The 27,457-nt window shown below is 46.2% G+C and overlaps 1 protein-coding gene across 3 annotated transcripts in view; it reads right to left on the minus strand.

The window, feature by feature from the left end:
• Positions 1-10,303: 10,303 nt before the first annotated feature.
• LOC126533834 (uncharacterized) overlaps positions 10,304-27,457 on the minus strand; it is a 57,926-nt gene continuing 40,772 nt past the window's right edge. For 2 of the 3 annotated variants that reach the window (XM_055072427.1, XM_055072426.2), the window contains 2 exons: positions 20,979-21,083; positions 10,501-10,590 (listed from right to left, as the gene is read on the minus strand). In XM_055072427.1, coding sequence (XP_054928402.1) covers positions 10,589-10,590; positions 20,979-21,083 — 107 coding nt within the window. In that variant the 3' untranslated portion in view covers positions 10,501-10,588. Of the gene's footprint in view, positions 10,591-20,978; positions 21,084-27,457 lie in introns of all 3 variants that reach the window. The other variant, XM_055072425.1, reaches the window with a different exon arrangement.

Genomic DNA, 27,457 nt, shown 5'->3' on the forward strand with positions numbered 1-27,457 from the left:
AAGTCAGTCTTGCCAGGCTCTTAGCTCAGGACGTACGAGGACGCTTACGTAGGCATTCAGCATATGGCACTGAGCGAGCCACAAACTCCGTTTTTCGTTTGTTTACAAGGTACAGCTGAGATTTTGCTAGAGCAGGATATACTAGTGTTGACGTGGCACATTCTTGGACACATTAAATATTTGCGAGCTAGTCTTTCCGTAATAGGTACATATCTAAATTAAGGAGGAAGGAAAGTAAAGACTTTGTTTGTTGAACAAATCATACTGTTCGTGCCTGATTAAGAAGGCGAATGACAATCTTGCGGCTCAAGATAACTTAGCTGCAAAAACATGATCCTAAGTATGTTCAGCCACTTGTCGAGAAAGCAGTATTACTAAACCTGTTGCGGCCTTTTGTATCTTGTCTTTAGTGAAACACCTACCACAAAATATATTGAGGGTAGACTTACGTTGAATAAAAGCACTGTTTTTGCGGAACAGTGTTGAAATATGGTAGATTCCTGACTCGCCAAACTGTAGACCTCTGTTATCAACAGAAGCGCATCTGTGACAATGGAATCAAATGTATGCTTTTGAGCGCAACAGCCCAATTCTCTAACCTCGGGAGCACTAGCCCAAGCGTAGTAAATGTTGTCAAGGCCGACAAGGTTTTCGGGACATTTTGCATGTGCGTTACACGTCATTTTGTCGAGTTCTTTCCTCTGAGAAGAGGTTTATTGGCGGCTCCTAAGGCAAAAGCGCAGCGACCGGGAACGGCGAGACAGCCCGAAGCACTGTCCAAAAAAGGCGACAGTAATCAACAGCGCGAGCGGAGCCGAGCCGCGCGTTGGCGATGTGTCTGTGCCGCGAGGCGCGTCTTCTTCTTCACAATCTCCCCCCGGACAAAAAAGAGCCATCCTGGCGCCTTAAGAATCAGGAGGCAGAGGGTCGTGGTAGGGCTTGAGACGCGAGACGTGAACAATGTCACGTCCACGCCGGCGCAAGTCTTCAGGTGGTGACAGTGGCTCAATTAGAAAATTCACCGGAGATGTTTGCTCCAAGACTCGGTAAGGCCCTTCGAATTTTGGGACGAGTTTCGAGGAAAGCCCCGGAGTCTGGAAAGGCACAGACAACCACACAAGAACGCCTGGAGCGTAGGTGGTGTTCGGAAGCGTGTCGGTGCGGTTTTCTTTCTGGCGCTGCTGTTGCTCGGCCGTAAAGGAGCGCGCTAGCTGGCGGCATTCTTCTGCCTGTCGGGCGACGTCGGACACAGGTAGACACTCGGAGGCGTCAGAACGGTACGGAAGGAGCGTGTCGATGGTATGCGTAGGCTGGCGGCCATACAGGAGGAAGAAAGGTGAAAATCCCGTAGTGGCCTGGATCGCGGTGTTGTACGCGAACGTGATGAATGGAAGGATGCGGTCCCAGTTACCATGATCAGATGCCACGTACATCGACAGCATGTCACCAAGTGTGCGGTTAAATCGCTCTGTGAGTCCGTTAGTCTGGGGATGGTATGCCGTGCTTGTCCGATGAATAATACGGCACTCCGAGAGCAAACTTTTGACGACTTCGGAGAGGAAGGCGCGACCCCGATCGCTGAGGAGTTCTCGAGGTGCGCCATGTCGAAGCACGAAGCGATGTAGAACAAAAAAGGCTACATCCCGTGCCGTAGCACTTGGTAAAGCAGCAGTTTCGGCGTAGCGTGTCAAGTGATCAACAGCAACTATGATCCACCTATTGCCGTCTGGCGTCATAGGAAGCGGGCCGTATAGGTCGATGCCGACGCGATCGAAGGGTGTGGCAGGGCACGGGAGCGGCTGCAAGGCACCAGACGGGCGTAAAGGCGGCGATTTGCGGCGTTGACAGTCAAGACAGCATCGAACAAATTTTTGTACAAAATTGTACATGCCGCGCCAGTAGTAGCGGTGGCGAATTCGTTCGTACGTCTTGAAGACTCCGGCGTGGCCACACTGTGGATCGGTGTGGAAAGCGGCACATATTTGTGACCTTAAGCTGCGGGGAATCACCAGAAGCCACCGACGGCCTTCAGGCGAGTAATTGCGTCGGTGGAGCAGCTGGTCACGAATGGCAAAATGAACTGCTTGGCGTCGGAGGGTTCGGGATACAGGGATGGTCGATGATCCAGAAAGATAGTCGAAAAGAGAAGCGATCCACGGGTCACGACGTTGTGCGGTGGCAAAGGAGTCCATGTCGAGAGATGAGATGGAGTGTGCGGAAGTTGTTCCGCAGGCCGAGTCTGGAGGTAAAGGTGAACGAGACAGGGCGTCGGCGTCGGAGTGTGTTCGCCCACTGCGGTATACGACGCGAATATCGTACTCCTGGATGCGTAATGCCCAACGGGCTAGGCGGCCAGTGGGATCTTTCAAGTTGGCAAGCCAACAAAGCGCGTGGTGATCTGTGACCAAGTCGAATGGGCGCCCGTACAGGTATGGTCGGAACTTGCCAAGTGCCCATACTAAGGCCAAGCACTCTTTTTCGGTCACGCTGTAATTGGCCTCAGGCTTCGTCAGCGTGCGACTCGCATAGGCGACTACGTATTCGGGGTAGCCTGGCTTTCGTTGGGCGAGGACGGCGCCGAGACCGACCCCGCTGGCATCTGTGTGTACCTCAGTTGCAGCCGACGGGTCGAAATGGCGAAGAATAGGTGGGGAGGTGAGAAGACGACGCAGCGTAGCGAAGGCGGAGTCACATGCAGGGGACCAGGAGGAGAGGGTGGTGTCACCGCGCAGAAGCTGAGTCAATGGCGCCATGATCGATGCGAAATTCCGAACAAAGCGCCGGAAATATGAGCATAGGCCCACAAAGCTCCGAAGTTCTTTGATGGTCTGAGGCTTCGGAAACTCAGCGACTGCTCGAAGTTTTGCAGGATCGGGTAGAACGCCGTGCTTGGACACAACGTGGCCTAAAATGGTGAGCTCTCGCGCGGCGAAGCGGCACTTCTTGAGGTTGAGTTGGAGGCCAGCGTTCGTTAGACAGGTCAAAACAAGTTTGAGGCGGAGCAGGTGAGTCGGAAAATCAGGCGAGAAAACCACGACATCGTCGAGGTAACACAGACATATGGACCACTTGAGGCCACGCAGCGTGTTGTCCATGAGTCGTTCAAAGGTGGCAGGGGCGTTACAAAGCCCGAACGGCATTACGTTAAATTCATATAAGCCGTCAGGCGTAATGAATGCGGTTTTCTGGCGATCGGATGCAGCCATCGGTACCTGCCAGTACCCCGAACGCAAGTCAAGGGACGAAAAGAATTCTGCTCCCTGAAGACTGTCGAGGGCGTCGTCGATGCGCGGCAAAGGATAGACGTCTTTGCGCGTTACCTTATTTAGCCGACGGTAGTCGACGCAAAAACGAATAGACCCGTCCTTCTTGCGAACGAGAACGACAGGCGATGCCCAGGGACTGTGCGAAGGTTGAATAACGTCACGGCGCAGCATATCTTCGACTTGGGTGGTAATGACACGACGCTCTTCGGCCGAGACGCGGTAGGGTCGTTGACGTAACGGCTGATGTGAACCGGTGTCAATGTAGTGCTGCACTTCCGACGTGCGGCCCAAGTGAGGTTGTGAAACGTCGAATGAACTTCTAAAGTGGTGCAGGAGATCAAGAAGGTCGGCGCGTTCGGCAGGTGTGAGGGTATCGGCGATGGCACTCGAGAATGCATCCTTGGACGTCTCGTCAAGCGCGGAAAGCGAAGACGACGGGCCGGAGTCGACATCAAAAGAGTCTCCGGGGACTTCAACCAAAGACGAAGAGTCGAGGAGTTCCACGATGCCAAGGCATTCACCAACGAGCAATGTAATAGGCGCACAGAGGGGATTGCAAAAGTATATATTGCTACAGCCGCCAGCCATGCCAAGTGTTGCGAAGGGTAGTCGGAGAGATTTACGGCTCATGAAGACGTCGGAAGGTGTGAAGAGGACCGTTGCATCAGTGATGGCATCGCAAGAGACGGGTACGAGAGCGAAGGAGCCAGGTGGAATATCTGTGTCTTCGCGCACGGTAAGTTTAGAAGGGCGGTCACAATCTTCGTGCAAGGGTGCGTCACAAGGGGAAAATTCAACTTCGGCGCGTGCGCAGTCGATCACGGCTTTATGACGGGATAAGAAGTCCCATCCGAGGATGACGTCATGCGAGCAGGTGGGAAGAACAATGCACTCGACTATGTAAACAATGCCGTGAATAAGCACACGTACAGTACAGGCTGCGTGCGGAGTGACGTGCTGAGCGCTTGCCGTACGAAGCGACAGTCCAGAAAGCGGCGTGGTCACCTTGCGCAGCGAACGGCACAGTTTGGCGGCTATCACAGAAACGGCTGCGCCGGTATCCACAAGAGCGAATGCAGGAACACCTTCTACACTAATTTCGACCACGTTAGCAGGACAGGCGCGAGGACTTAGACAGTTCGAATGGGGCGCAGTTCTTGCCTCGTGAACTGCGACGTTCAGTTTTCCTGGTCAGGTGGTGCGGTTCGCCGACGCATTGGGGAGAGCGAGCGTCGGCGAGGGGATGGCGAGCGACGCGAAGGAAATTCTGGAAGGTCAGCACGAGCATACGGTTGAGGGGAAGGAGTGGCGTATTGGCGAAAGGGCTGGCTGCCGTACTGGAAGGGCCGAGAGGCGTCGCCGAACGCTTGAGGCCGACGTCGGCAATATCGGGCGACGTGTCCAGGAGTGCAGCAAGAATAGCAGATGGGACGATTATCCGGCGTCCTCCAAGGATTAGCTCTCGGTGCGGTCCAAGATGCAGCATGGGCTTCCGGTGGCACCGGTTGGGAATGGGTCGCGAAAGACGAAGGCGGAGGCCTGCGTACTGCCTGCGCGTACGTAAGAGGCGCGGCCACAGGCTGGACTGGCTGCGCATAGGTGGGAGGAGTCGCGACAGGCTGCACTGCCAGAGCAGAGTTGAGATTCGTGGCTGCAGGCGGCTGATGGTGTGCGGAAGGGACAACTTGAGCGACCTCTTCGGAGATGAGAGTGCGGAGCGTGTTTGGAAGACGGGAGGTGGGCTCCTGAGTGAAGGGGACTAAAGAAAGTTGGCGGGCAACTTCCTCACGCACGAAGTCCTTGACCCGTTGAAGTAACGAGCATGGGTCGTACATGCTGTCAAGGCTCGCCACCAAGTCGTCGCTGCCCAGAGCACGCCGAGTCGAAGCGCGTTGCTTCCGTAACTCATCATAACTTTGGCATAGGCTGACGACTTCGGACACAGTGCGCGGATTCCTGGCTAGAAGCATCTGGAAAGCGCCGTCATCGATGCCCTTCAGTATATGGTGAATTCGCTCAGCTTCGGGCATTGCCGCGTTGACTCGTTTACACAGGTCCATGATGTCTTCAATGTAGCTCGTGAATGTTTCTGCCGTCTGCTGTGCTCGGGTGCGCAAGCGTTGTTCAGCGCGCAGTTTGCGAACAGCGGGTCGGCCGAACACTTCTGTAAAGGTTGTCTTGAAGATGGACCATGTGGGTAAGTCACTTTCGTGGTTGTGAAACCAGAGTTGGGCAACACCAGCCAGATAAAAGATGACGTGGGTTAACTTCGCTGGATCATCCCACTTGTTGTGCGCGCTCACCCGTTCATATGACGCCAACCAGTCTTCTACGTCTTCGTCGTCTGCACCGCTGAAGATCTTGGGGTCGCGTTGTCGTGCAACGCCGGTGCAAGTGACGGACTGCGGCGTCGGCGCCGTTTGGGATGAGCTGTCGGTCATGGCGGGCGATAGGGTTCTTGATCGCAGCTCCAGGGTTACAAGCGACGGGGTTTGAGTCCCAGCACCTCCACCAATTGAGAAGAGGTTTATTGGCGGCTCCTAAGGCAAAAGCGCAGCGACCGGGAACGGCGAGACAGCCCGAAGCACTGTCCAAAAAAGGCGACAGTAATCAACAGCGCGAGCGGAGCCGAGCCGCGCGTTGGCGATGTGTCTGTGCCGCGAGGCGCGTCTTCTTCTTCACACCTCGTATAACCTGGCACTTTTCAGACGCTGAGTCAGACTACACCGCTTCTGGTATCAGCCTGAATCTCCCAGTATTTTGCACGTAACAGCTAACGGTACATTGAAATGTGCGATGCGGTACTGCTTTCATACGCAGCTCTGGCCAATTTGCTTTTAAAGTTTCATTGCTGGTTTGCAAATACTGTCATCGTTTCAGCACAAAGCACACGACATCGCATACCACGTAGTCGCTGTCGAGGCCGCAGTTCATGTTTTACTGCGAATCGCATTCATATACGGCGAATAACAATATTTCTCTATTTCAGCCGTTTTGAGCACATCTATCTATCTATCTATCTATCTATCTATCTATCTATCTATCTATCTATCTATCTATCTATCTATCTATATATATATATATATATATATATATATATATATATATATATATATATATATATATATATATATATATATATATATATATATATATATATATCTATATATCTATCTATCTATGTATATATCTATCTATATATCTATCTATATATCTATCGTCAAGTACAACTTCAGAACACACCGACATTTGGCCCCCAAAGGGGAATACACACAAGCTGCCGCCAATCGGCTTGGGCTGACGTCATGAGCCATACGGCTGGTGGCCCCGCCGACGGATAACATGGCTACCCTCGCTTCGTCTGAGTGGAGTACCGTTCGCCGTGTGCGTAAGTCAATCTTGGCTGCAATCACGCGGTTGTGAAATTATAGTGCGTTGGACTTGCATATTTCAGGTCGTGTAATGAGTCTACGGCGGATTCTATTGTTAGTGGACTTCAATTGTCAATGGAATAATTATATCAGCATAAACTAGAATAGACCGGTAAAAATATTTGCTTTAATAAAGACATGCTGCTCTTGGTAGCGGATATGTGTCACAGTGAGTATTTAATTTTCATTGGTTTCATGACAGCATTTTTGCAAAACGATGTTCGGCAACCTGTACAGCTATGAGGGTAATAAAGATGGTAGCGCTTGCAAGTGTCCTCTGCGGTCTAACCCAGTCGGTGTCTGCAGGCTGTGATGTTTCCAGCCACCGCCCGATGGTGCTGCGGCATATCACCTTTAAAAAAATGTCGATGGGCGTGAGGCAGCGATGCCACCCGAGATAACGAAGCATTTTCGTCCCATACGAATTGATCATTTCGTGTAATTTAACTGTGACACCTGTGGTAAACTCGGCGGCGGTGTTTACGCTGAGGAGTAACCGACGCCAAGCGTCCTCCATAACGCTGTGATGGGTTATTATTTCGAACGAAACTGTAAATTACAAGCCTGTGCACATTTATAGACCTATATTTGCTAATATGCTACACAGCTGCCCACAGCCCTTTAGAATATAGGGGCCGTATTCTGTAACGGTTTGCTATGGAACCGGTTCGGTCTCGCTGTTACGTCAAGATGATGCCACTCGGAGAAAGAGTGGAACGTCACGGTGCAAGAGAGACTAATGAATTTGCGGCGTTCTGTCACAAGGTCACGTCATCATTTTTGCGTGTACTTAGGGGACGACATAGTAACTGAAAGATGTTGCTAGTTGAGTAAAAAAAAACGTTGGTTTGTATACAAAACTTGCCCATTTAATTTCCAGTAATAACTGAGCTTCCGATACAGACAGCTAGCGGTTTAATTTCATCTGCGTTGCTTTATTTTTTGTCGCTGGCTGGTGCGCCATACATTACGCAATCAAAGCGGCTCTCTGTGTGTAGGCCGCGGCTCTAATAGGATTTCGTTTAGCCGTGGCTGAGCTTCTCAGGGCGGACGATTGCGATGAGAGTTCCGTGCACTCGTCCCTCAACTTCGAGAATCTTTCCGTGGTCAAGTAAATGTTCTTGACTGTGGCTTTCTCTTGTGGCGTGGAGAGAATCGTCACACCCCTTTTTCATCTCCCTCAACCTTAATGACCCTAGCGACGGCGGTGATGATGCGACTGACCGACGGTTGCGAGCAACCCAATAGATTCTACATTCCAGACACATTGCTGTAAATAACCCGCAGAAAAAAAAAGAAGAAACGTAGCGCGCACAACACTTGCGTCGCAGTGTCAACGTTACCAAATCTTGTACGCGCTTCTCTCGGATGAAGGCTAATAACAGGGTGTATAACGGTAAAGTGCGCCTGAGCCAGCCCAAATCACTGTAGACCCCTGATGTAATACCCCGCAAGGGGTCTTTAAGGTAATAAAGTAAAAAAAAAACGAAAATGAAACACTGCTGCAAGAGTTGCGACATCAGCCGCTTTAACGTGATACCTGCTTTAACAGAAACTGAACCGCATTCTCTCCGGTGCCTTTCTACGCGATTCTATAACAACGCGTACTTTCCGCATACGGAAGAATGTGCGAAGCTACAGATCCACCTGAGTGGTTGACGAAAGTGATTAACGAAAGCTGTTGCGCACATATGCCGCAGTTACAAACCAAGTCGGATGTGCGATGCTGAAAGTAACAGAAATGTTATCTAACCCACAGCAGCGAAGCGCAACTCCTCACCAAACTGTCGACTCCACTGAGCGCTCTTCGTGTCTTCTTGTCAGGACACGCATTTACCTTGCCAACGCAAGTATGAAACACCAGTTGTTAACCATACGTTCACCTTGAACCAGCTGGTCAACAATATTTTTGACCTAGTGCATCTCGCTTAATTTTCCGACAAACTCTCCTATATTTCAGATGGTGTGTATATGAACAATATAATGAAGAAATAAAGCAATAAATATGTTCTAGACTTGCCAGATCTTGCCAGTTAAAGGGTTAATAAAAACTTCGAAATAGCGCATGTATTCGACAGCGAATGACACGACGTGCATCTGCATACGTTTAGAAGCATATTATGTCATGTCCGCCAACATTTATGCTTTGATGTTGCTTTGTGTATTTAAATAGTTGATTCGGTAGGTGGCATTCTGCGTTAACCAGAGCGAGAATCTGTCTGCTGTAGCTCACTTTGATGGCAAAGTCCCCAGCGAGGCTGAAGGCTCGCATTTCAAGCTTATCATACGATTCGGAGTGCTTCAAGGCGTGTGACAGGTTAAAAATAAATTTTAGGATATAGCATATGTGTAAAGCGCAGGAGCATTGACATTCTCAAGTGATAAAGCCTTCCTTCCGGTAATTTCCTTAAGGAAATTTGAGAGTATCTCTAACAATTCTATACGAAATCATAATTTGTTAACTTATAGCAGTAGACTTACACCAGCGCTATCGAATGATTTTTTTTTATTCAGGAAGATAACTGCTGCTAGCTTACTGTTAGTCCACAATATGTTTATATTTTATTGAGTATCGCCATGGAAGTAAATGTAATAGTATCAAGCCAAGTTGACGAGACGAGAACATGTTACACTTTTTATCAAGAAATAAAAGTGCTTGCGAAAAGCTTTTTAGCCATACTGTATATATATACTCTCAACGGAGATGTACCTGTATTCGACGGATGGGAGCAAAAGTCATTTCCATATATTGGAACAGTCTGGAATTTTCTTATAGCATACTGAATTTTTCAAGCTAGCTTGGACACACGCAAACTTCCTGTACGCAAACTTAGCTCGGCCAATCATGGCAATACCCAACTGTCATTGCTAGTTAGCTTAAAGGTGTTGCTCTAAATGAACAACACTTTGCGAATGCACGGTGCTCCTACAACAACGTTTCTTTAAAGACAAACACATGAAAATATTCACGTAAGAAATAATTTTTTTGCGGCAACAGCTTTGTCTCTTTCGATAAAAAGATACGTTTTGCGTACGCAAAATTTTTAGCTGTATTCATATTTTGTGATGAAGTGACGCTTACTTTATTGAGTCGCGCTTCATGCGCGATGGTTCATACCATGCCTTAGGATGGTAGTTCTTCTACGAGGTCTAATTATACATTCCTAAATAGAAATTAGCAACTTCATTGCTCTCTGCAGCTTGTTTTAAAAGGACCGCACGCAGCAGTGAGTAGATAGCTGCTCCTGCTTTCCCATCCTGACAGATATATTCTGATGGCAAGCACATCCTACATAAAAATGTGCGTAAAGGCAATGTTACATTTTGTTTGGCGCTATAAAAAGCTCAATACAATGATATTTCGATAGAATTTTGCTATATTTCATTTAGGGTAGCTTGTAGTAACACAACCACTGGTACATACGGTGTTAAAGCTTGGGCAAGCTGCTGTGACATTCTTTTTCAACAGCGCAAAGGACAAGGACGAGACGAGTGCACATGTAACTCTTGTAAATTCAGCGCTGGGTATGTGCACTCGTCTGGTCCTTGTTCTTTGCGCTGTTGAAAAAGAATGTTACTGTTACATTGTTGCTATATAATTTGAAATATGACATCTTTATTAGCAATAATATTCTTTGCAAAATGAAATATGGACACCTTGGGGTTCGTCGAAAAGCCGGTTGTTATATATTGAAAGTGTTGCAAATATTTCAAAATTTAGCGTAAGATGTAAATCTAGACGAAATATGGAGGCCTGTAGAATCTGACGCCATTTGTAGTATATGTAATCGAGTGTTTATTGTTAAGCACTAAAATGTTTAACAAATCTGGCATGCCCATTAGGTCGTTGTCAAGCTCGTGCAGCTGGGTTCTCTTGGACGGATTCGCAGCTCCTGGAAATAAAATAAAGTCAATAAATACATTCCAATTTATTAATTACCGTATCTAACTAGGTGGACTCAAGATTTTGAATGATGTGTTGCAATTTTAAATGTTCATGTATATTTACGTAGCTTTAACTGTAACGTTCTCTCTAATAAGAGGGAACACCCATGTTCAAAACTATCAAAGAACCTGTTCTGTATGACCTCCTTTCTAGATACTCGTCATTTCTAATTGCGAACATTGTTTGCCCAAATCTGTAATTAATTCAAAACGTTTTTGTTCTAGCAGATGACTTATTTTTAGCCCCAAATTGATTAGGTATAAAACATTCTATTCCTGAGAGATTACGTAGCTTGTTCTGGAGATTTTCAAATAAACGACCACTACGCAGCTTCGTCAAAATGGATGATATACTGATTTCTTGTATTGCTAATTTGCATTGACACACAACAATAATTGTTTACAATGCAAGTTTGTGTAGCTCGTATGCCAGCGTTGCTTGCTTGAGTAATCAATTTCGATCTCATATGTGCTAGTCTTTGTTCTCGAGTAGTTATCAAAACACGTCTGCATTCAAGGGCATTTTCTTGTATTTCTCTACGCCCACGCAGGCTTAAATATGTATCGTCTTGTTGCTCTACATTAAGAAAGACTTGCCTGGCTTTACAATTTATATAGCGCCTGAGAAGTCTGACCTTTCTGCCGTCGATGTGCATTAGACACCTTGGTACACATTGTAGCATGTAAGGCAAATAGCAGGTATGCTGTTTCTAGGCACAATTTTAAACGAAAATATGGCAAGCTTGGACAAATATGTTTCATTTTATGCATTTATTTACTATATTTCGCACTTGCCCACTACTAAAATTTCATCATCTAATCAATCATTTAGCGAAGCGCTCAAATGGTGACTTCCTCAAATAAAAGAAAGTGTCCGACGATTACGATACTCCTTAAGGCTAAATTTGAGCGCAGCTTGATTCGTATTTTCAATTCGCAATATATTGAGGCAAAGAACCTGAGACCGAAATCACCACCCCAACTGGCAGTGGGTCAGTGCCGCCAGAGCCTTCGCAGAGGTAAGGGTAGTATGAAAAACATGAAGCATGGAAAAAAGTACGAGACAGCAATACGTCGCCAGCCAGCCTTGGCAAGCGAATTCTCCGTGACGCCACTCACTGTGCTCAATGTATTGGTCAGTCTAGACTCAACACGTCACCTCTTGCGTCGAGATCACGGAGCCAGAACCGAGATTTGCTGAGGCGTATGTTTGCCGGCAGATTTTATTCAATACGCCCACGGCCTGCAGCTGCTCGGCTGCCCTGCCTGTATCTGTGGTCACATTTCGTCTCTATCGCTAGTCACGGGTTGGGACCACACACTCGGCTTCAAACGCGTTGCTCCATGATCCCTCCTACCGGTTTCCTTCGCCCATGACGGGAACGCTGGGATGATGAGCGGTATCGGAGCTAAGTGTGGAAGACGACGAACGCGCCAGCAATGGCCTGAGCGTGCTCGCGTGATTACGACCAGGCGCGTTGAAGCTCAACCCAGCAACGCGCGCCTACAGGCTGTGCTCTAAAACACGCCATAAATGGCAACAAACATGATGACTAAGCTAAACAAAGCGACTAGATTTTTGCAAGAGAACTGTTAATATACCAAGACGCCTAGGGAAGTGTGAAGCTCAGAAATGGTTTTGATTAAAAATTAAGTAAATTTAGAATCAGCGCTGAACTAGTCATAATATTCATATTTTTAATTGTAGAAATTTGTAGCTAAAAATACCATATCCCGCAGGTGGTAGTCACACCCACGCCCTCGAATAGACGCGCGCGATGCTCTTACAAAATGCCACCCGCGCAAAGTGCAACCTGGGGCAAACTTTTTGGCATTTGCGTTCCGGCACTAAACACGGATTCGAGGATAGCAACCAAGGCCATTCACGTCTATGCATGACCGTTTCAGCACTACTATTGACTGCCATGAGATTGCGTGCCGTGAAGTTCTCCTACCGAAATTTTTCTCTTAGACTGCCCATGCTTACGATTAGTGGTGCGTTACAGAGCAGCTTAAACATCGTGAGCTCCTGACTGGGAGCTTACCATTATCATTGAAAGGGAAAGTATACAATCAGTGCATTTTACGGGTTCTGACATATGGCGAAGAGACTTGGAGACTGACAAAGAAGCTTGAGAACAAGTTAAGGACCGCTCAGAGAGCGATAGAACGAAGAATGCTAGGCAGAACTTTAAGAGAGAGAAATAGAACGTTTGGATCAGAGCGCAAATCGGTATAGACGATATTCTAATAGACATTAAGAGAAAAAAAATGGCGCTGGGCTGGTCATATAATGCGCAGATTAGATAACCGTTCGACCATTAGGGTGACAGAATGGGTACCAAGAGAAGGGAAGCGTAGTAGAGGACGGCAGAAGACTAGGTGGTGCTGCGAAATTAGGAAATTTGTGGGTGCTAGTTGGAATCGGTTAATCGGACAGGGGTAATTGGAGAACACAGCTTTCGTCCTGCAGTGGACATAAATAGGCTGATGATGATGAGGACGACGACGACGACGGTGATGATGATGATGATGATGATGATGATGATGATGATGGTACTACAGTGTTGAGTTTCAGCAAAGTACCTTGAGGAAATATTTATTTATGCCTTAAAATACTCCGGACATAAGCGAACATTTCACATTGTAATCTCAATCACTGTGTGTATAATCAGCACTTCCTTTCCCAGGCTCCTTTTAATGGTGAGCGAATCCTATGCGTCCTATGAAAACTGCTCTCTGTTTTCAAGGAAGGCACAATAGAATGCTCTACAAAATAGAATTGGAGCGTTGCTGATCTTCAATTGATTCTCTCAAGTTAAACACACATTAGGCTTTATACACTTATACATATATATGAAAATTGACGAGATCAATTCATTGTCTGCTTCTGCATTGGTTCCGTTGTGGGAGGACGACCTTCCGAATGCGGCTACTATTTATTCACTTCCGACAAGTGACAGCAGCGCAGAAATGGAGCGCGAGAAATTGAACGTTAAGGCATTTTGCATGCTGAATAAAATAAATATTTGTCTTGTGTGGTAGTGCGAATGGCGGCAGAACTTATGTCGTTGCGTTTTCATCAGTCCTCTTTTTTTGTATATACAAAGGTAATGCAAAACAATACAAATCACGTAGTAGTAATTACTGCTCTACCGGGTGATATGCAATCGTTTGCATTAAAACAGGTCATACCAAAACAGCAAACTGACGCATAATTGTGCAGATGCAGAAGAAAACAATCAACAAGCTATCAAATGTCAGACATTCATATTATTGTAACGGACAATTCAATAGACGTAAGCAATTTCCTGTATTTGTGACAAAACTAGTACCTGTCACGCAAACAGCTACAGTTGGATGTTGCGGGCAGGGCAAGAGTCCACAGTCCTGCTTACGAAGCAGCCTTTTTTTATTGCGAAGCAATCTTCTGATCTGCAGCGTGCTTTTCCTGTCATCTGTTTAACAGCCTGCAAGGGCCGATTCCGAAGCTAGTGCATTAAAAATGTGGGCCGAGCCTGAAAGTATTGCTCAAGGTGCCGGTGAGTGAGTGTGCAATCACATATAATTTACCGTCTTTGCTCTCCGGTTCACAGAAAAGCCCGGCGTACGTTTTTCCCCAAGTGAGGGCTGTAACTGTCACTGCCGTACTGCTCTAAATTAACTTCGCAATCCGCTGTCGCATGCGCTGAAGGCAAACGCATTGATAAAACACTTATTCCTTGTTTTGCTGTTGCTCTGTTTCGCGTTTATTCAGTGAAAACACTGGAGCGTATGAAATCCGGCACGCGCAATCTGACGATGGCAACTTTTTGAGTGGATATGATCAAATACTCCAGAAAAATGAACAAATACTTTTAATAGCGTAAGTCTTCGCGCATAACGCTAATTGTAAACTTTCTTTATCTGAGCCAAATTCACCAACCGAACCTCATCGAGATAAAGCTATATTGACAAAATATTGGCAAGCTTTCCCAAGGAAAAATATCATATCCAAATTAGTCAAATAACGCTAACAAAATGTGTGCTGTTAAAAATGAGCCAAATCTACTAGTCCAGTGGAAAAGCGCACCTGACTCTACATCAATCTGCAATCATTGTGTGTTTAGAAGAACCAGTCAGCCGGTCAGTGCACGAGCAAAAAAAAAAAAGACCAAGACGCTTAGAGACATCAAGCGACAGCGCTCATTTTCTTTGCAGTCTCCCTTTACAGCCAGCCGCCACCAACAACAACCGCACACGACGTCCCTCTACTAACCCGCTAAAGCTAAACTGCCGAGGATAACGAGGCCTCCTTTGACGAAGGTAGGTCCTCCTATCGAAACGTCGGCCAGCCTTTCTGAGGCACCTTATCCCTGTTTATAACCTTTATACTCCCTGCGGAACAGGATGGTGCGGAGCACGGGTAGCGCTAAGCTTGCATAGGCGTTCCAGTGATGCTTACTCCTGGGCGTCTCTTTTACGTGGGCGGATAAACAGGCTCAAGAATAAGCAGTTCATCGCAACATAACGAGCTGAGATGCTACCCCTCGGTCTGGTTAACCCCGTACCCAATGAAACTATCTTCAACATCAAACAAATATTGACGTATAACATTACATTCTAAACCTATCCCTTCGTCGGATAGATTGGTATCTTTCAGCGCTGCAGATTGCCTTGAAACCCCTCTCAAAAATGTACTGCCCTTGCGAGAAAAATACGTCCCCTCAAGGCAGCGCATTCACAATATTCCGGGCCGTTGTGGACAATCTTGCGCTTTTTCATTATTTCTGTGATATGAGGATAAGCATGCCATAAAGAACACCTAGGTAAAGGTAACAATTCTGGTTTGTGGTTTCTAGGCTGAAGGTTTCGCTGACCACATGTGAACATGTTGTAGTATGGAGGCTATTGATCGGCGTCCATGTGCCTTGCAGTGCGAACCAACTACTTAAGTCAGAGGACAGTGTTTCCTAAAAGTAACCACATTTTGAAAGGCACAGGTTAACAATGTGTATGCAAAACTTCCGGGGTATTGCACTTCTAATTTTAACCGAAGAAGTATATAGATGCCTTCTGTGCAGAAGGCAGTTGCAAACGGTGGGGCCAGTTATCGTGCCACCATGATTGATCGCGGAAATAATGGTGGCTCATTGACTTTTCTCATTATACTAATATAACCTAAATACCATTTTGATACCCTAACATATTTAGGCCAGAACAAAGCTGATTAGGGCCGTCACAGTTGGGGGATTGCCGGCTACGTTAGCGCCGGACGGTGGAGAAAGAACTACAGAAATCAGAAACGCGAACTTTTATTAGCGCGGCGCAAGCGATGAAACAATTATGTATAGTCGTAGCGTGGCAGAGCAGGGCGACAAAGGAGGAGAACACAGTTTAGAGGAATATGAATGTACCATAAGGATGTTCAACAATGAAACTATTATAAGTACACGTGCTTTGCTTCCGTATTCTAATGATTGGAGCGTTGGACTTGAACCTCAAAAGACCCTTCATTTTAAGGCGAAAGCATTATACGCCCCATTACGCGAAATTCTGTAGGCATGATGGTACCAAAAATGGCCGACGCCACTAAGCGTAAAAACACCTCACAAAAGCCTCGGATTGACGTCATATTTATCAGGGAGACCTTTCTAAACGAAATAAACTTGAACTAAAAAGTTCGTGAGTTTCGGTCTTTATGGTATTTGAACCCGGTCCTCCAGGGAACGAAACAAGCACGCTTCCCCGTCACCACGGCTGCTCCACGGCTTTCGTTGACGAAAGGTGTCCCTAGTGCGTGCGTCATTGCAGACGCGACGACGCTGCCAATGACGACGAGGTGGCACGATGTCATGAGTGTATATAACGATTGCATAAAAATTCGCCGCTTCGCGCGAAAGGCGGAGCACCAGTTGCGATAGCAAATTAGTAGATAGCTATGCGAAGTAAGGATAGCAGTTTTATCGGCCGTTTAAAATTGTAAAAATTTGCTTACTCACTATACTAACAAGCACGGTGTCACGCGCGCACCCATAAACATGAACACACTTCGCTCGATCACCATTAAAATTCGCTATGAAATCGCTGCAGTGAGGAATAGCGGCAGCAGCAGCGAGCGCATTGGCATCCCTTCATCTCTGACTTCAGCGTGTAGGAAACGGCGAAAGTACAGCGCATACGAAGCTACCAGCACTACGCGCACTTCGCACACATCGCAGCAAGCTTTGAACACGAGGCGCACTGGCGCGCACTTTGGCCGCGTCGCAGATCGCTTTCAAGGTACGGCGCCCGCACGGCCGCGCCGTATGCAGCAGCTGCCGGAAAAGAACACCCTCCCCCCCCCCCCCCCCCCCTCCGTCGCCTTGCCCTCTTGCCTCGCCTGCAATAGAAGAGAGCGCTCCTTCGCCCCGCTTCCTCACTCGCACACGCGAGATTCAGCCGCGTTCGCCGGCTCACCCTCGCGCGCTTTCACTAGGACATACAGCATACGGCGATCGGCTACGAGTTTATCGCCCTTGGACTTCAGACGTCAGACTCTGGAGGTTTGCAAGAGGCATAGCGCCACCTGCCGGTGCGAAAAGGCAGTAATTGAGTAGTGCGAAGCCCGACTACCTTGCTAAGTTGGCCATGCAGCTAGCGACTGCGAAACAATGATTTAACTAGATTTTGGTCCATATTGCGAGTGTTTTGCGTATTTGGCACCCAGGCAGAGAGCTATAAATTTCTCCGATAGTCGGACGCGCCACCGAACTGCCAAAAGCGCTTGCTGGCTCACTCGTCAGACTGATGGCGGAAGCGACGGCAACCGCGATAGCTACGCGCGCTACGAAGAAACGCCGGAATCGGTGCTTCTGTTGTGTTGTAAATTGCCATGAGCGTGAAGGACTGAATAACAACGTTCAGTTTTGCCGATTTCCATCGCGATCGTATGAAGGGGAAAGGCGAGAGCGCTGGAAACAAGCTGTTCAACCTGCTGGGTAATCGAATTACTTGCATTCCCCACAACACTGCGGTTTGCATGAGAAAGTGCGACAATTTTCTTCTGCTGTAATTGCGTTGTGTAACCCTGACGGAGGACCGTGGTAACCAAGCGAAAACTCAAGAATCTGCAGCCGCGACTTCGTCGGTAACAACAACAACAACAACAAAAAAAAAAAAAACGTTGCCAACCATACTGCGTATGTGTCATCAATATTTCCAACTTTTAACAGACGTCCGCCTCCACTTGACTCAACAAGTGGAACGGAGAGATTTGGCGGGTCAGTTTAACCAAACATTTTCGTTCGTTTATGCATTCAAAATCCTGTTCTAGAGCATCGTTGTATCGCGAGCACATTTCTAGTTTCGGTATTTTGTATGTCCTGCGCCGATACAGCAAGCACGTTTCGCAATGTGCTGAGCCTGCTCTACTGCGTTTTTCAATTGTGAGCAGTAAAGTTGCTGTAGGAGCACTGGATTAGTAACTGCGAACTAACGCACGTGTGTAAAGAGAAAAATGTCGCGTTTATTTACATTTATTTGTGCGCGCTTGTTGCTCGAAGCGTCTGCGAAAAGTTCAAATGTACTGAGCGATGCTGTGGCTCCTTCGAGAAAGAAAGATGCGGGGCGTAGGCACTGTAGGAAGCTTACTTTCGTCTTCTTCAAAAGCTGTTTGCTGCCTTAGAAAACGCTTTCAGTTTGCCCCCCTGAAAAAGGCTATGGAAAGATTTACTGTCTGTAAATAATTTCGAGAAAAAACATTACGATAAGTTGCATAAATATATAGAAGATACTTAAGTATTGTGTTAAGGACATTTTCAATATTAACCAATTTGAAACGCTTAGATTTTAATACTGATATGCCTGTAAACAAGCCTGGTGCTCTCTGTACTTGCGGATTGCAGCACGCCGAAATAACTCCTGGGACTTCTTTTATATTGTACACGTACTTCGCCCTGCTGAGCTTCCTCCCGTTCCGAAGCGTAGATGGGCGGAAGAAGCTTTCTAGGTCCTTGATTTTTAGGAAAGCGTGCCTCAACACAACCGAAAGCGGAGAGTTCATTGTGGTCTATGCACCTTTGCTTGCGGACAGTTTTTTTTGCACTACTCAGTTCGCGCCAAGTCTACGATGCAGGCGCTGGTGACGGGTTTTTCCGCAGCGTCGCCTGGGCAGAGTCTGAGGTCTATAATGGAGACACCGACGGCAAAAATGCGCCTGGAGTGTCTATATAACTGCTTTCACAATAATAAAACAGCATTGTTCTTCAATTTAACGGCGCTTGGTGGTAATTCAAGTTATGAGCTTCACGCGGGCACGCGAGTGCGTCGATACGCTTTGCGTGTTTTGACTTGGCCTTAACGAAGCGCAGTTATGTCGCAGGAGAGAGCCTGAGCGAACAAAGAACGCGCGGGAACAAAAATTTCACCACAGAGACATCTGAAGTGTCTGAAGAGCAGTCTGAAGTGTCTCTGTGGAATTCTATTGTTCCCACATATACTTTTTCGGAGCTTCACATTTTACTTTAGCGGTGCTATGCCTGCGGCACTGTCGCAAACAAAAATCACCACGAGCAAATTTGGCCCCAATACTTAGTTCATAGAATAATGTCCTAGTGTTTTACATGCGAATACACAGGATGTAAATTGCGCAGGAAATTCAAGTGGGTAGGCACGTTTTAAGTGAAGCATTATTTTCGTCATTCGAAGTATCTTCTGTTATGCAGGGGTTCAATTTGCTACTTGGCATCACTTTGTGCATCTTTAACGTAGTGGTGGTTAGACCAGACATGATAACCTTCATAGGAATAGTTAAGTATTAGATAACTACACGATGTAATTTTATAGTTCTATCGGCTCGGTAAATTGCAATAAAGATTCGCTTACTAAATAAATAAAGCATGGTAGCATGTACCCACAGGCACATATGAACAGGTCTCACTCGATGATCCCGAACACTCGCTGTCTCAGCGTTGGTGCGATGAAGAGTGCATGCAGAGGGAAGAGGGCGCTTCGAGAGGCCTCTCGCTGCACTGCAACCCTGAGCCTTCGGATTACGTGGCCTCCAAGAGTAGACGCATGGAAAAAAGCGCTAATGCAGCCACCAGCAAGGTCGGATCGCCCAACCTCCACCTTTGCAAGCCCTGCCGATTACTTCAGAAAGAAGGATCGCAGGCCGCGTGTGCGCTAAGCGCGCGCACAGCCTGTGCGACAATCGACGGGCTAGATTAGGATATCCGCGCTCTCCTCCCTCCTTCTTGCGCGCGTTTCATCACGTGGCATGTAACACTGTCGCACGGGAAGATGGAATCCCTTAAGGCACCACCTTTCTCGGATTTCCCACATGCGCTTTTTAGTTCAAACAGTGCATGATCTGGCCAGGCCGCGATATGATCGCATCGCGCTTGAACTTTACACGCAGCACCACGGCTACAGAATAAAACCCTCTGAAGTGTCTCTCTAATTGCTATCGCAATAAATAAATGTTGCACCGACGGTGGGTTCGAACCTCTCTCCCAGCACAGCAGCCCGATGTTCTAACCATTATTCGAAATTCGCATGCTTCCGCCGAGCTGGCGTATTGAATATGATGTTGCCATGCTAAGCCGAGGGCCATGGGCTCAAGTCGGTGAGCCTCAAATCATATTGTTGTTTGGTAAGTAATTCCTAGTCAGTATTCTTTTACGGTGAAGGTATTAAGGGCTACTTTACCTATTATCGTGTCCACGTGTAAGAAAAATCCCAAAGATTGTGCAACGCCGGGCCAACCCGAGGCGCAGGAGTAGTTCGCCATTAACAGCTTCGCCGCTGGTCATATCTCTTCACAGAGTGGAATTATAACGTTTATTCTTCGGAGTACACATGTAATTGTCTTTTAGGTCAATTTCAGATGGATTACACACAGGTACGTAAGAAATTATATATACAGAACTAAGAATAATAACTTACTCGCATATGATGTTACAATTCACGATTTTCTCGCTAAGGGTCCTTCAGCACCTGTCCAGATCCTAACAACAGGAATGTCGAAAACTCGTTTCAGGCGGTAGGAGTAGAATTTAGGCCGCTGGTGTCATTAGATGGTGGTCATAGAAATCGTCGTTTTGCTGTTGTTACAGAGACGCTGGCATCGCATAAATTAGGCTCGTCTTACACACTAGGCTACACTAGGCTACAAACTAGGTTTGCCCTTAATTAAAGGTGCGCCTTAAACAAACACGTTCGTTCACCTTCTAAGGCATTGTGCCACTCTAAACGAGGCTGGATAGCGAGGTTGCTGCGAAATCCCTCTCGAGGAATCGATTCGCACAATGAACGGAATGTGCATAATTTCATACTTTTTTTTGTGCGTGTATGCTGTGTAACTGACAGTACTTACAGCAGTAGCAGTCACATTCCCTGTCTATCAGATAGCACGTGGGATAAGGTCCACATGGCCGGCATTTCGTTGTGTTCCATGGCGCGCATAGTTTGTTGAAACCGACTGCAAATGAATGACCTTTTTTAGATACTACATTTATGTCAAAATAGTATGTTGTTGGCATAAAAATGTCAAGAAAATAAACCAACCAACAGTGTCCTTGTCATTTAAACACACAACAGTCTCACTTCTATAAATGTCGTAATAACATCATATTGAACACAATTCGGGGAGTTTTGTGACCGCATCATTGTATAGTAGTACACAACATATATTCCCTAGGTGATGCAGATTGCAAAGATTCAGATTAAATAATATTTATTTTATAAAATTTCGTATGTATACGGTTTGTGTTGCGCTCACGGTTATTTTTTATTGTGTTCTTTTTGAAAGACTCCAAGCCGCTGACATGCCCAAGAGGAAACGCTTATATCTTATTCGGAATCAAATTTATTCTCCGAAGATGTGGAAGCGTAAAAGACGACAGTCGCCAGCTTGACTTGGTCTGAGCGACAGGGTATATGGCATACGTTACGGGGGAAAGGAAATAAGCAAAATACGTAGCAGCGATTTGGAATGTAGATATGTAGGGATATTTATTTACTTATGTTTATTACATTTTTAATAAATATTAGAATGCGAACACGCACAATAATAATAACTAAAGACTGCAAGAAGCAGAGCATAAAACAAGACCGAATGCAAGCAGAAGAGTGAACCTAACACTCGTGGACAAAGAAACTACGTGACTTAAGCGTGACTCAGGACGTGACTCCGGGCCTGTGTGGCATTGGCTAACATTTTCGGGGCTTGATATAGCGCGTGTAAATATCCAAGAGTGCGGCCTGGTTGACAGCCATCGCCGTAGCACGAAGCGCAGGGGAACGCACGCTTAATGCGAATGTCGTGGGTTCCAATCGGAACGCAGGTAACTTACTTTTTTGGTCAATTTCATGCCGAATTTTGTAAACATTTTGTAAACAACTACTCTTCTTTATGAATTTGTTGGATTCATTCTCAGTTGGCTTTCGATGGTCGTGATTAACACAATCGGGACAGTAGCATACATAAAATATTACCAGGTATTGTAACTTCTGTAACAAATCCATATACTGCATACACGAACTTCTGTATTCGTCACAAGCAAATTGTAGTGGAATTATTCGCCATCTTTGTAAAGAGTGGACTAACGGTGCAAATGTTAATGCAGAATCTTACTTTGCTCTTGAAATCATAAATCCCGAGAGCTTCCAGATAGCTTAATTATTACCTTTTTTATACGGGCAAACGTAGGTGGCCAGGTCTTGAAATTGGTGGTATTTGTCTGAGGCCGTGAAGCAAGCGAAAGAGGAGGGCGCCTAAAAGAGAAGATAATCGCGCGCCGGAGCCACGGAGAGCCACAGCAAGTACGAAGAAGCGGGCTCAGCGCAGTGCAAAGTAATGCGACCTAGGGGAATATGGAGGTAAGGTGAGCGAAGTGTGTGTAGAAACGAGGCGAAGCGTTGTGGAGGAGGAAGGTAAACGGAGGAGCCCTGGGTTGACCTCCTCTGGTAGTTGCTGCAGGTTTCCTTTGCGATGCATGCGTACTGAGTTTGTCTCGTGGTAACATCATCCTCGCGCGTAGTGCCCTGTGTGTTCGAGCGAAAAGGGGGGGGGGGGGGGGGGGGGGCGTTGCGCTGACGATGCCGGCTCAATCTCGCGTGCTCAAGGGGAGGAAGCGCGTCGCATTCCTTCGCGCGCAAGGCACCGTTGCAGCGGCGAAGAGAGGGGGAGTGGGGCGTTGTACTCTGGCCGCGGGCGGTTGCACGACCTTTATATTGAAAGCGATCTGCTTTGGGGGCACAGTCTAGGTGGGTCGACGGCTAGTAGTTTTGCGTGCGCAGTGTTCTCACTGCTCAGGTTGCGTGTAAACATTAAACAGCATGAAGGTCACTTCGCTCGCTGCTTCGCTCGCCTCACGCCAGGGTTTTGAGAGCAGGTGTCCGCGGTCGTGGAGCACGAAGTGTTCATGTTTGCCTGTGCGCGTTGACGCCATGCTAGGTAATTTAGGTATGAAGCGAATGTTTACAATTGGGGCATTCTACACCGGCCGGTGCTATGCATGGCGCGGCCGCGAGAGTCCTGTCTTGAATACGATCTGCGATGCGGTCAGCACAGGTATGAAGGCGCGCCGAAGGCCAATAGCGTCGTGTGCGCTATAGCGCCCATACGACTTCGCATCACCCGTGTTCACGAAGTGAAACGTCACTAACTTTTTTTTTTCATTTTAAACATTTTACGCCGTACAGCGTTGTAAAGCAGGTATCAAATATTTATGGGAAAAATGTTAGAAATCAATCAATTGCCAACCAAAGAAAAAGCCTTGTGTAAATGAAGAACAAAACATGAGAATAATAATGAGGAATAGAATCTGTCACAGTTTAATTCAAGTCTTGAGCCCGAGACATTACACTGACTAAAAAATGGCCCGAAATACTAAATAAACATTTGAGAACAGCAAAACCTAATTATCATGCTGAACACTTCGGCAGAATTCTAAACACCATTACGAAACTATGTCAAAAAATAAACCAGCTCATAAATAAAAAGGCGTCCAGTCAACCGTGATCAGAATGGATTGCACTGATAAGGATGGTTACAAGCTCACGAACACGTTTAACCGATACTTTATCAATGTTGAAGTGCCTGCTTCTGACGGCTGTGAATTTATCAGCCCGCTGTTAGGTTTTGCATCATTTGTGACCATTCTTACGAAGAAAGTTAGGGCATTTAATTGAAAAACACGAATATTACATCAACCGGTCAGAATTACTATAAAAGTCTATCCTTTAAGAGTGTATCAGGAATAATAGTTGAAGCGTTGGCAAACATTTCAAACACCGTACTTGCAACTGCAGCTTTCCGTGAAAAGTTAATAGCTCGTGTGATACTTTTGTTTTATAAATAGATTTATCGCAACCAAATCACCCTTTACAGAGATATTCCTATTGTATTTGGACTGTCGCAAATACTCGAGCAGGCTAATTAGAGCACGTTGGAAAAATTCTTCGACAAGTATAAAATAATTGCCGCATCACCATGCGAATTTTTATAGCCTATTGCTGTCAATGAGCTCTTCTAGCAGTAAAAAAGAGAATCGTGAATATTGAGTATAGGAAATACATCTTTGCTTTATCCTTAGACATCCGGAAGGCCTTATGTTGTGTACAAAAAAATTCTTTTAAGCAAGAATAATTTTGGTGTACGTAGGCTCGTTTTATATATATTAAAAAGTTATTGAAGTAACCAAAGGAAAAAGGTGTGTCGCAAATGATGATGGCACAATATCTATCATCTCCTAAGGTATACCTTAAGTTTCCCCAATTGGGCCGCAGTTGTTTATCAGACCTTAATACTATTTGTTGATTTCAATATGCATACAGATGATACCAACATATATTGTTTACTCACAGTACTTTGCTGGATTTAGAAGAAAGTAATTTCTATCTTTTGAAACTCCCGCTTGGCTTGAAGTAAGAAACTTCCGCCTCAACCTAACGAAAAGCACTTATAGTGTTATAAGACCCATTAAAACTGTCATGCAATATACAAATATGTATTTTTGGAGCGACAGAGATGCAGCAGTTTTCCTGCCAAATGTGTCTTGGTGTATGTTTTAGTAAGACTTCAACTTAAGATGGGGGTGGGGGGAGGTCAATTCACCCAATTTCAGGCTGACTGTAGTATTAGTGTTGGTTGCCTATACAACATCACTGATGTGATACTGTCCGCAAAATTAAGGAACGTTTCTTATGCTTCTTTTTCTTACTCTAAATATTCATATATCATTTATTTGGAGCACAACGCGCTTCACCACCTATAAAAAAAAATTTACCCTCCAGAAAACAGTGCTGTGTACAATTGAAGGACGGCACGATTTAGCTCAGGACTTACCCACAAAGCGCATATTTAACAAATGCCCACTTCTTAAGGTCAATTAGGTATTCAGTTTTCGTTTACTACCGCAGACACACCGAAATAAATTACGTGTTGGAACTTCGAATCGTCCCACGACAAGATGCTCATTACGGAGATAGATAAAACTACTTCAGTTCATAAAACCTGCACTATTTCTGGTGGACAAAAATTAGGCTACGTGGCTCCCACAATCACAAATAACCTTAATTTCAACTGAAGTTCTAACCTTACTCTGCGAGATTTCGTTAAGAATATAAGGAAAAAAATATTGGACAACAACTTAGCACAGCTGCTCTGCAGCTACATAGCATTGTTTAGCTATGAACATACTATTCTGTTTTTGAAAGTAAAGGCCATATCTAATTCAATTCATTTTTATGCCACCCCATAGCTCATTTTCTGTACTGACACTGATGTAGATTACGTATTATTGTGATATTTTTCTTTTTGTTTTATGTTCCCCCTTTCTATGTTGTTACTTAAGCAATATTACGCGCAATTTATTTCGCATCCACACCTGGCGTATTGAGCATTGCTGTTTCAAAATATTTTTATACATCCTTGTCAACACTATTGAGGGGGAGCCGACGCCCCGTCAGCCCCATCAGCCTCTTCATTCGGTTCTCGCTTTCTTTCAACGGAGGAAAGAAGTTCGCTACACTTCACAATTAGGTAACGGTACATAATGCCTGACCTTGCTACTGCATAAATATGACAAGGACCTTTGAGCGGTGTTAGCTTTCGCAGTGCTCGCTCTTCGCCACAGTGAACAGATTAAGCTACGGGTTCTTACTTTTGTTTGGCTGGTAATTCAGCCATTGCATACAAGTAGTTGCAGAAATTACCCTTCAAGAGCGCTTCTCCCACGCATTGTTGAGTCCGAACTAGGGGATATTCTCTTTTTTTTAAGTGGAGGTTTACTTCGCTACTATGAAATGGTTTCGGTTGGGTCAGTCTGTCGCTGGTCGTGTTCGTTCTAAGTAGATTTGCATACAATGTAAAAGAATAAAGCGCGTCCGGTGCCAGGATTCGAAACTCGCGTACGGGATCAAATGCTCCAGCCGGACTACACACTTGAGCGGAAGCTTCTAGAAAGACAGACCTGGGTCAGTGAGGTGTCTCCGCACGTAAACTTCTCCCGTGCAAGACTAACCAGCTCTTTGCGATCATCGCTGGGTGTTGACGATTGTGATTCTCCCACTATAATATTGTCACGTAGTAGTGACGGTGAAGAAGGCATCAAAACTGTGATTGACGAAACTAGCGTTTTGCTGGGCGAACTTGTGCCCTCAAAAACAGGCTACTCTCAAAGAACAACGATAGCGGCGAACACAGTCAGCGATCACCGAAAATTTGCTCAGCGGATCAAGCGCGTCAGTTTTTATACATTAGTCATCGAAGGTTCCAGAGTAACCGCTGGACTCGCCTATCTTCCAGAAAGCTCTGCATCATTCGCGTTGCGCGATGAAATCAGATCATACAAAGTTCGGTGACAACAGATAGCGGATAGAACCATCGATAACTTTCGAGAAATATCTAGTACATGCAAGCGCGTCTAGTGCTTTGCGATAACATTTGTTAGGCGGTGAAACGCGGTCACCCGATGAGGATAAACAAGTACACGTGTCAAAATACACCCACAACAGGGAACACGACCAGAACGGTGGATCACTCAGGATCCGTGCCTACGTGTTTGTAATGGTGATGATTTTCTTATTATGTCTCACGCTCTCAACGAGGGTTGATCAAAAAGTGTGCGGTGGAACGGGATATTCACACAATATGGAATTAGCCGAGGAGCGGGAGGTACATATTGCGGCAATACCACCTAGCTACTTGGAATGATTGCTACGTGTGGATGGCATGTATTATTGACTTACTATGGCATGTAGCCACAACGGGGGACTAGCCAAGGTACGGCTGGTACATTCAATATAAGTTGGAAGCAAACAAACACAAGCCTGTAAAACCGTTTCATCCGCGAGGGAGAACGTAGCCTCGAAGGAGTGTGCCCCGATGCTCTCCCCTTCGCACTGCTTTGTGCACATCACCGTTCCTATCAGCTGCAGCTTGGAGCGGTAGCGGTATCATTGCGAATTAGTACGATTTTTACACGTTATGCGGTGATTGCTTTAATGTCAAATGCATCAACATCAACGGCCTACCACTGTGCAGCATTCCGCTCCACAACTACCTTTCGGAAGCGAATGTGAAGTGCAACTTTGCCCGCGGATACTCCGTTCGCTCCACCACTGTGGTTTCCGACAAGCGACGGCTTTGGATGGTCATCATCAACAGGAAGCCCTTCACGCCATCAGCTTTTCGACGTCTCAGGTTAGATTTTTTTACTAGTGATTGCACGCAGACGAATTCGACACCCACAATCAAAACGGTATGTGAAGGATAGGTGCGTATTCGAGTCGATCAACTAGAGAGAATACACCAAGTCAACTATTTCTTCGTCCACGCACGTTAAAGCT

Source organism: Dermacentor andersoni, chromosome 7 (genome assembly GCF_023375885.2).
Source record: "Dermacentor andersoni chromosome 7, qqDerAnde1_hic_scaffold, whole genome shotgun sequence".
In the NCBI taxonomy this organism is placed as follows: domain Eukaryota; kingdom Metazoa; phylum Arthropoda; class Arachnida; order Ixodida; family Ixodidae; genus Dermacentor; species Dermacentor andersoni.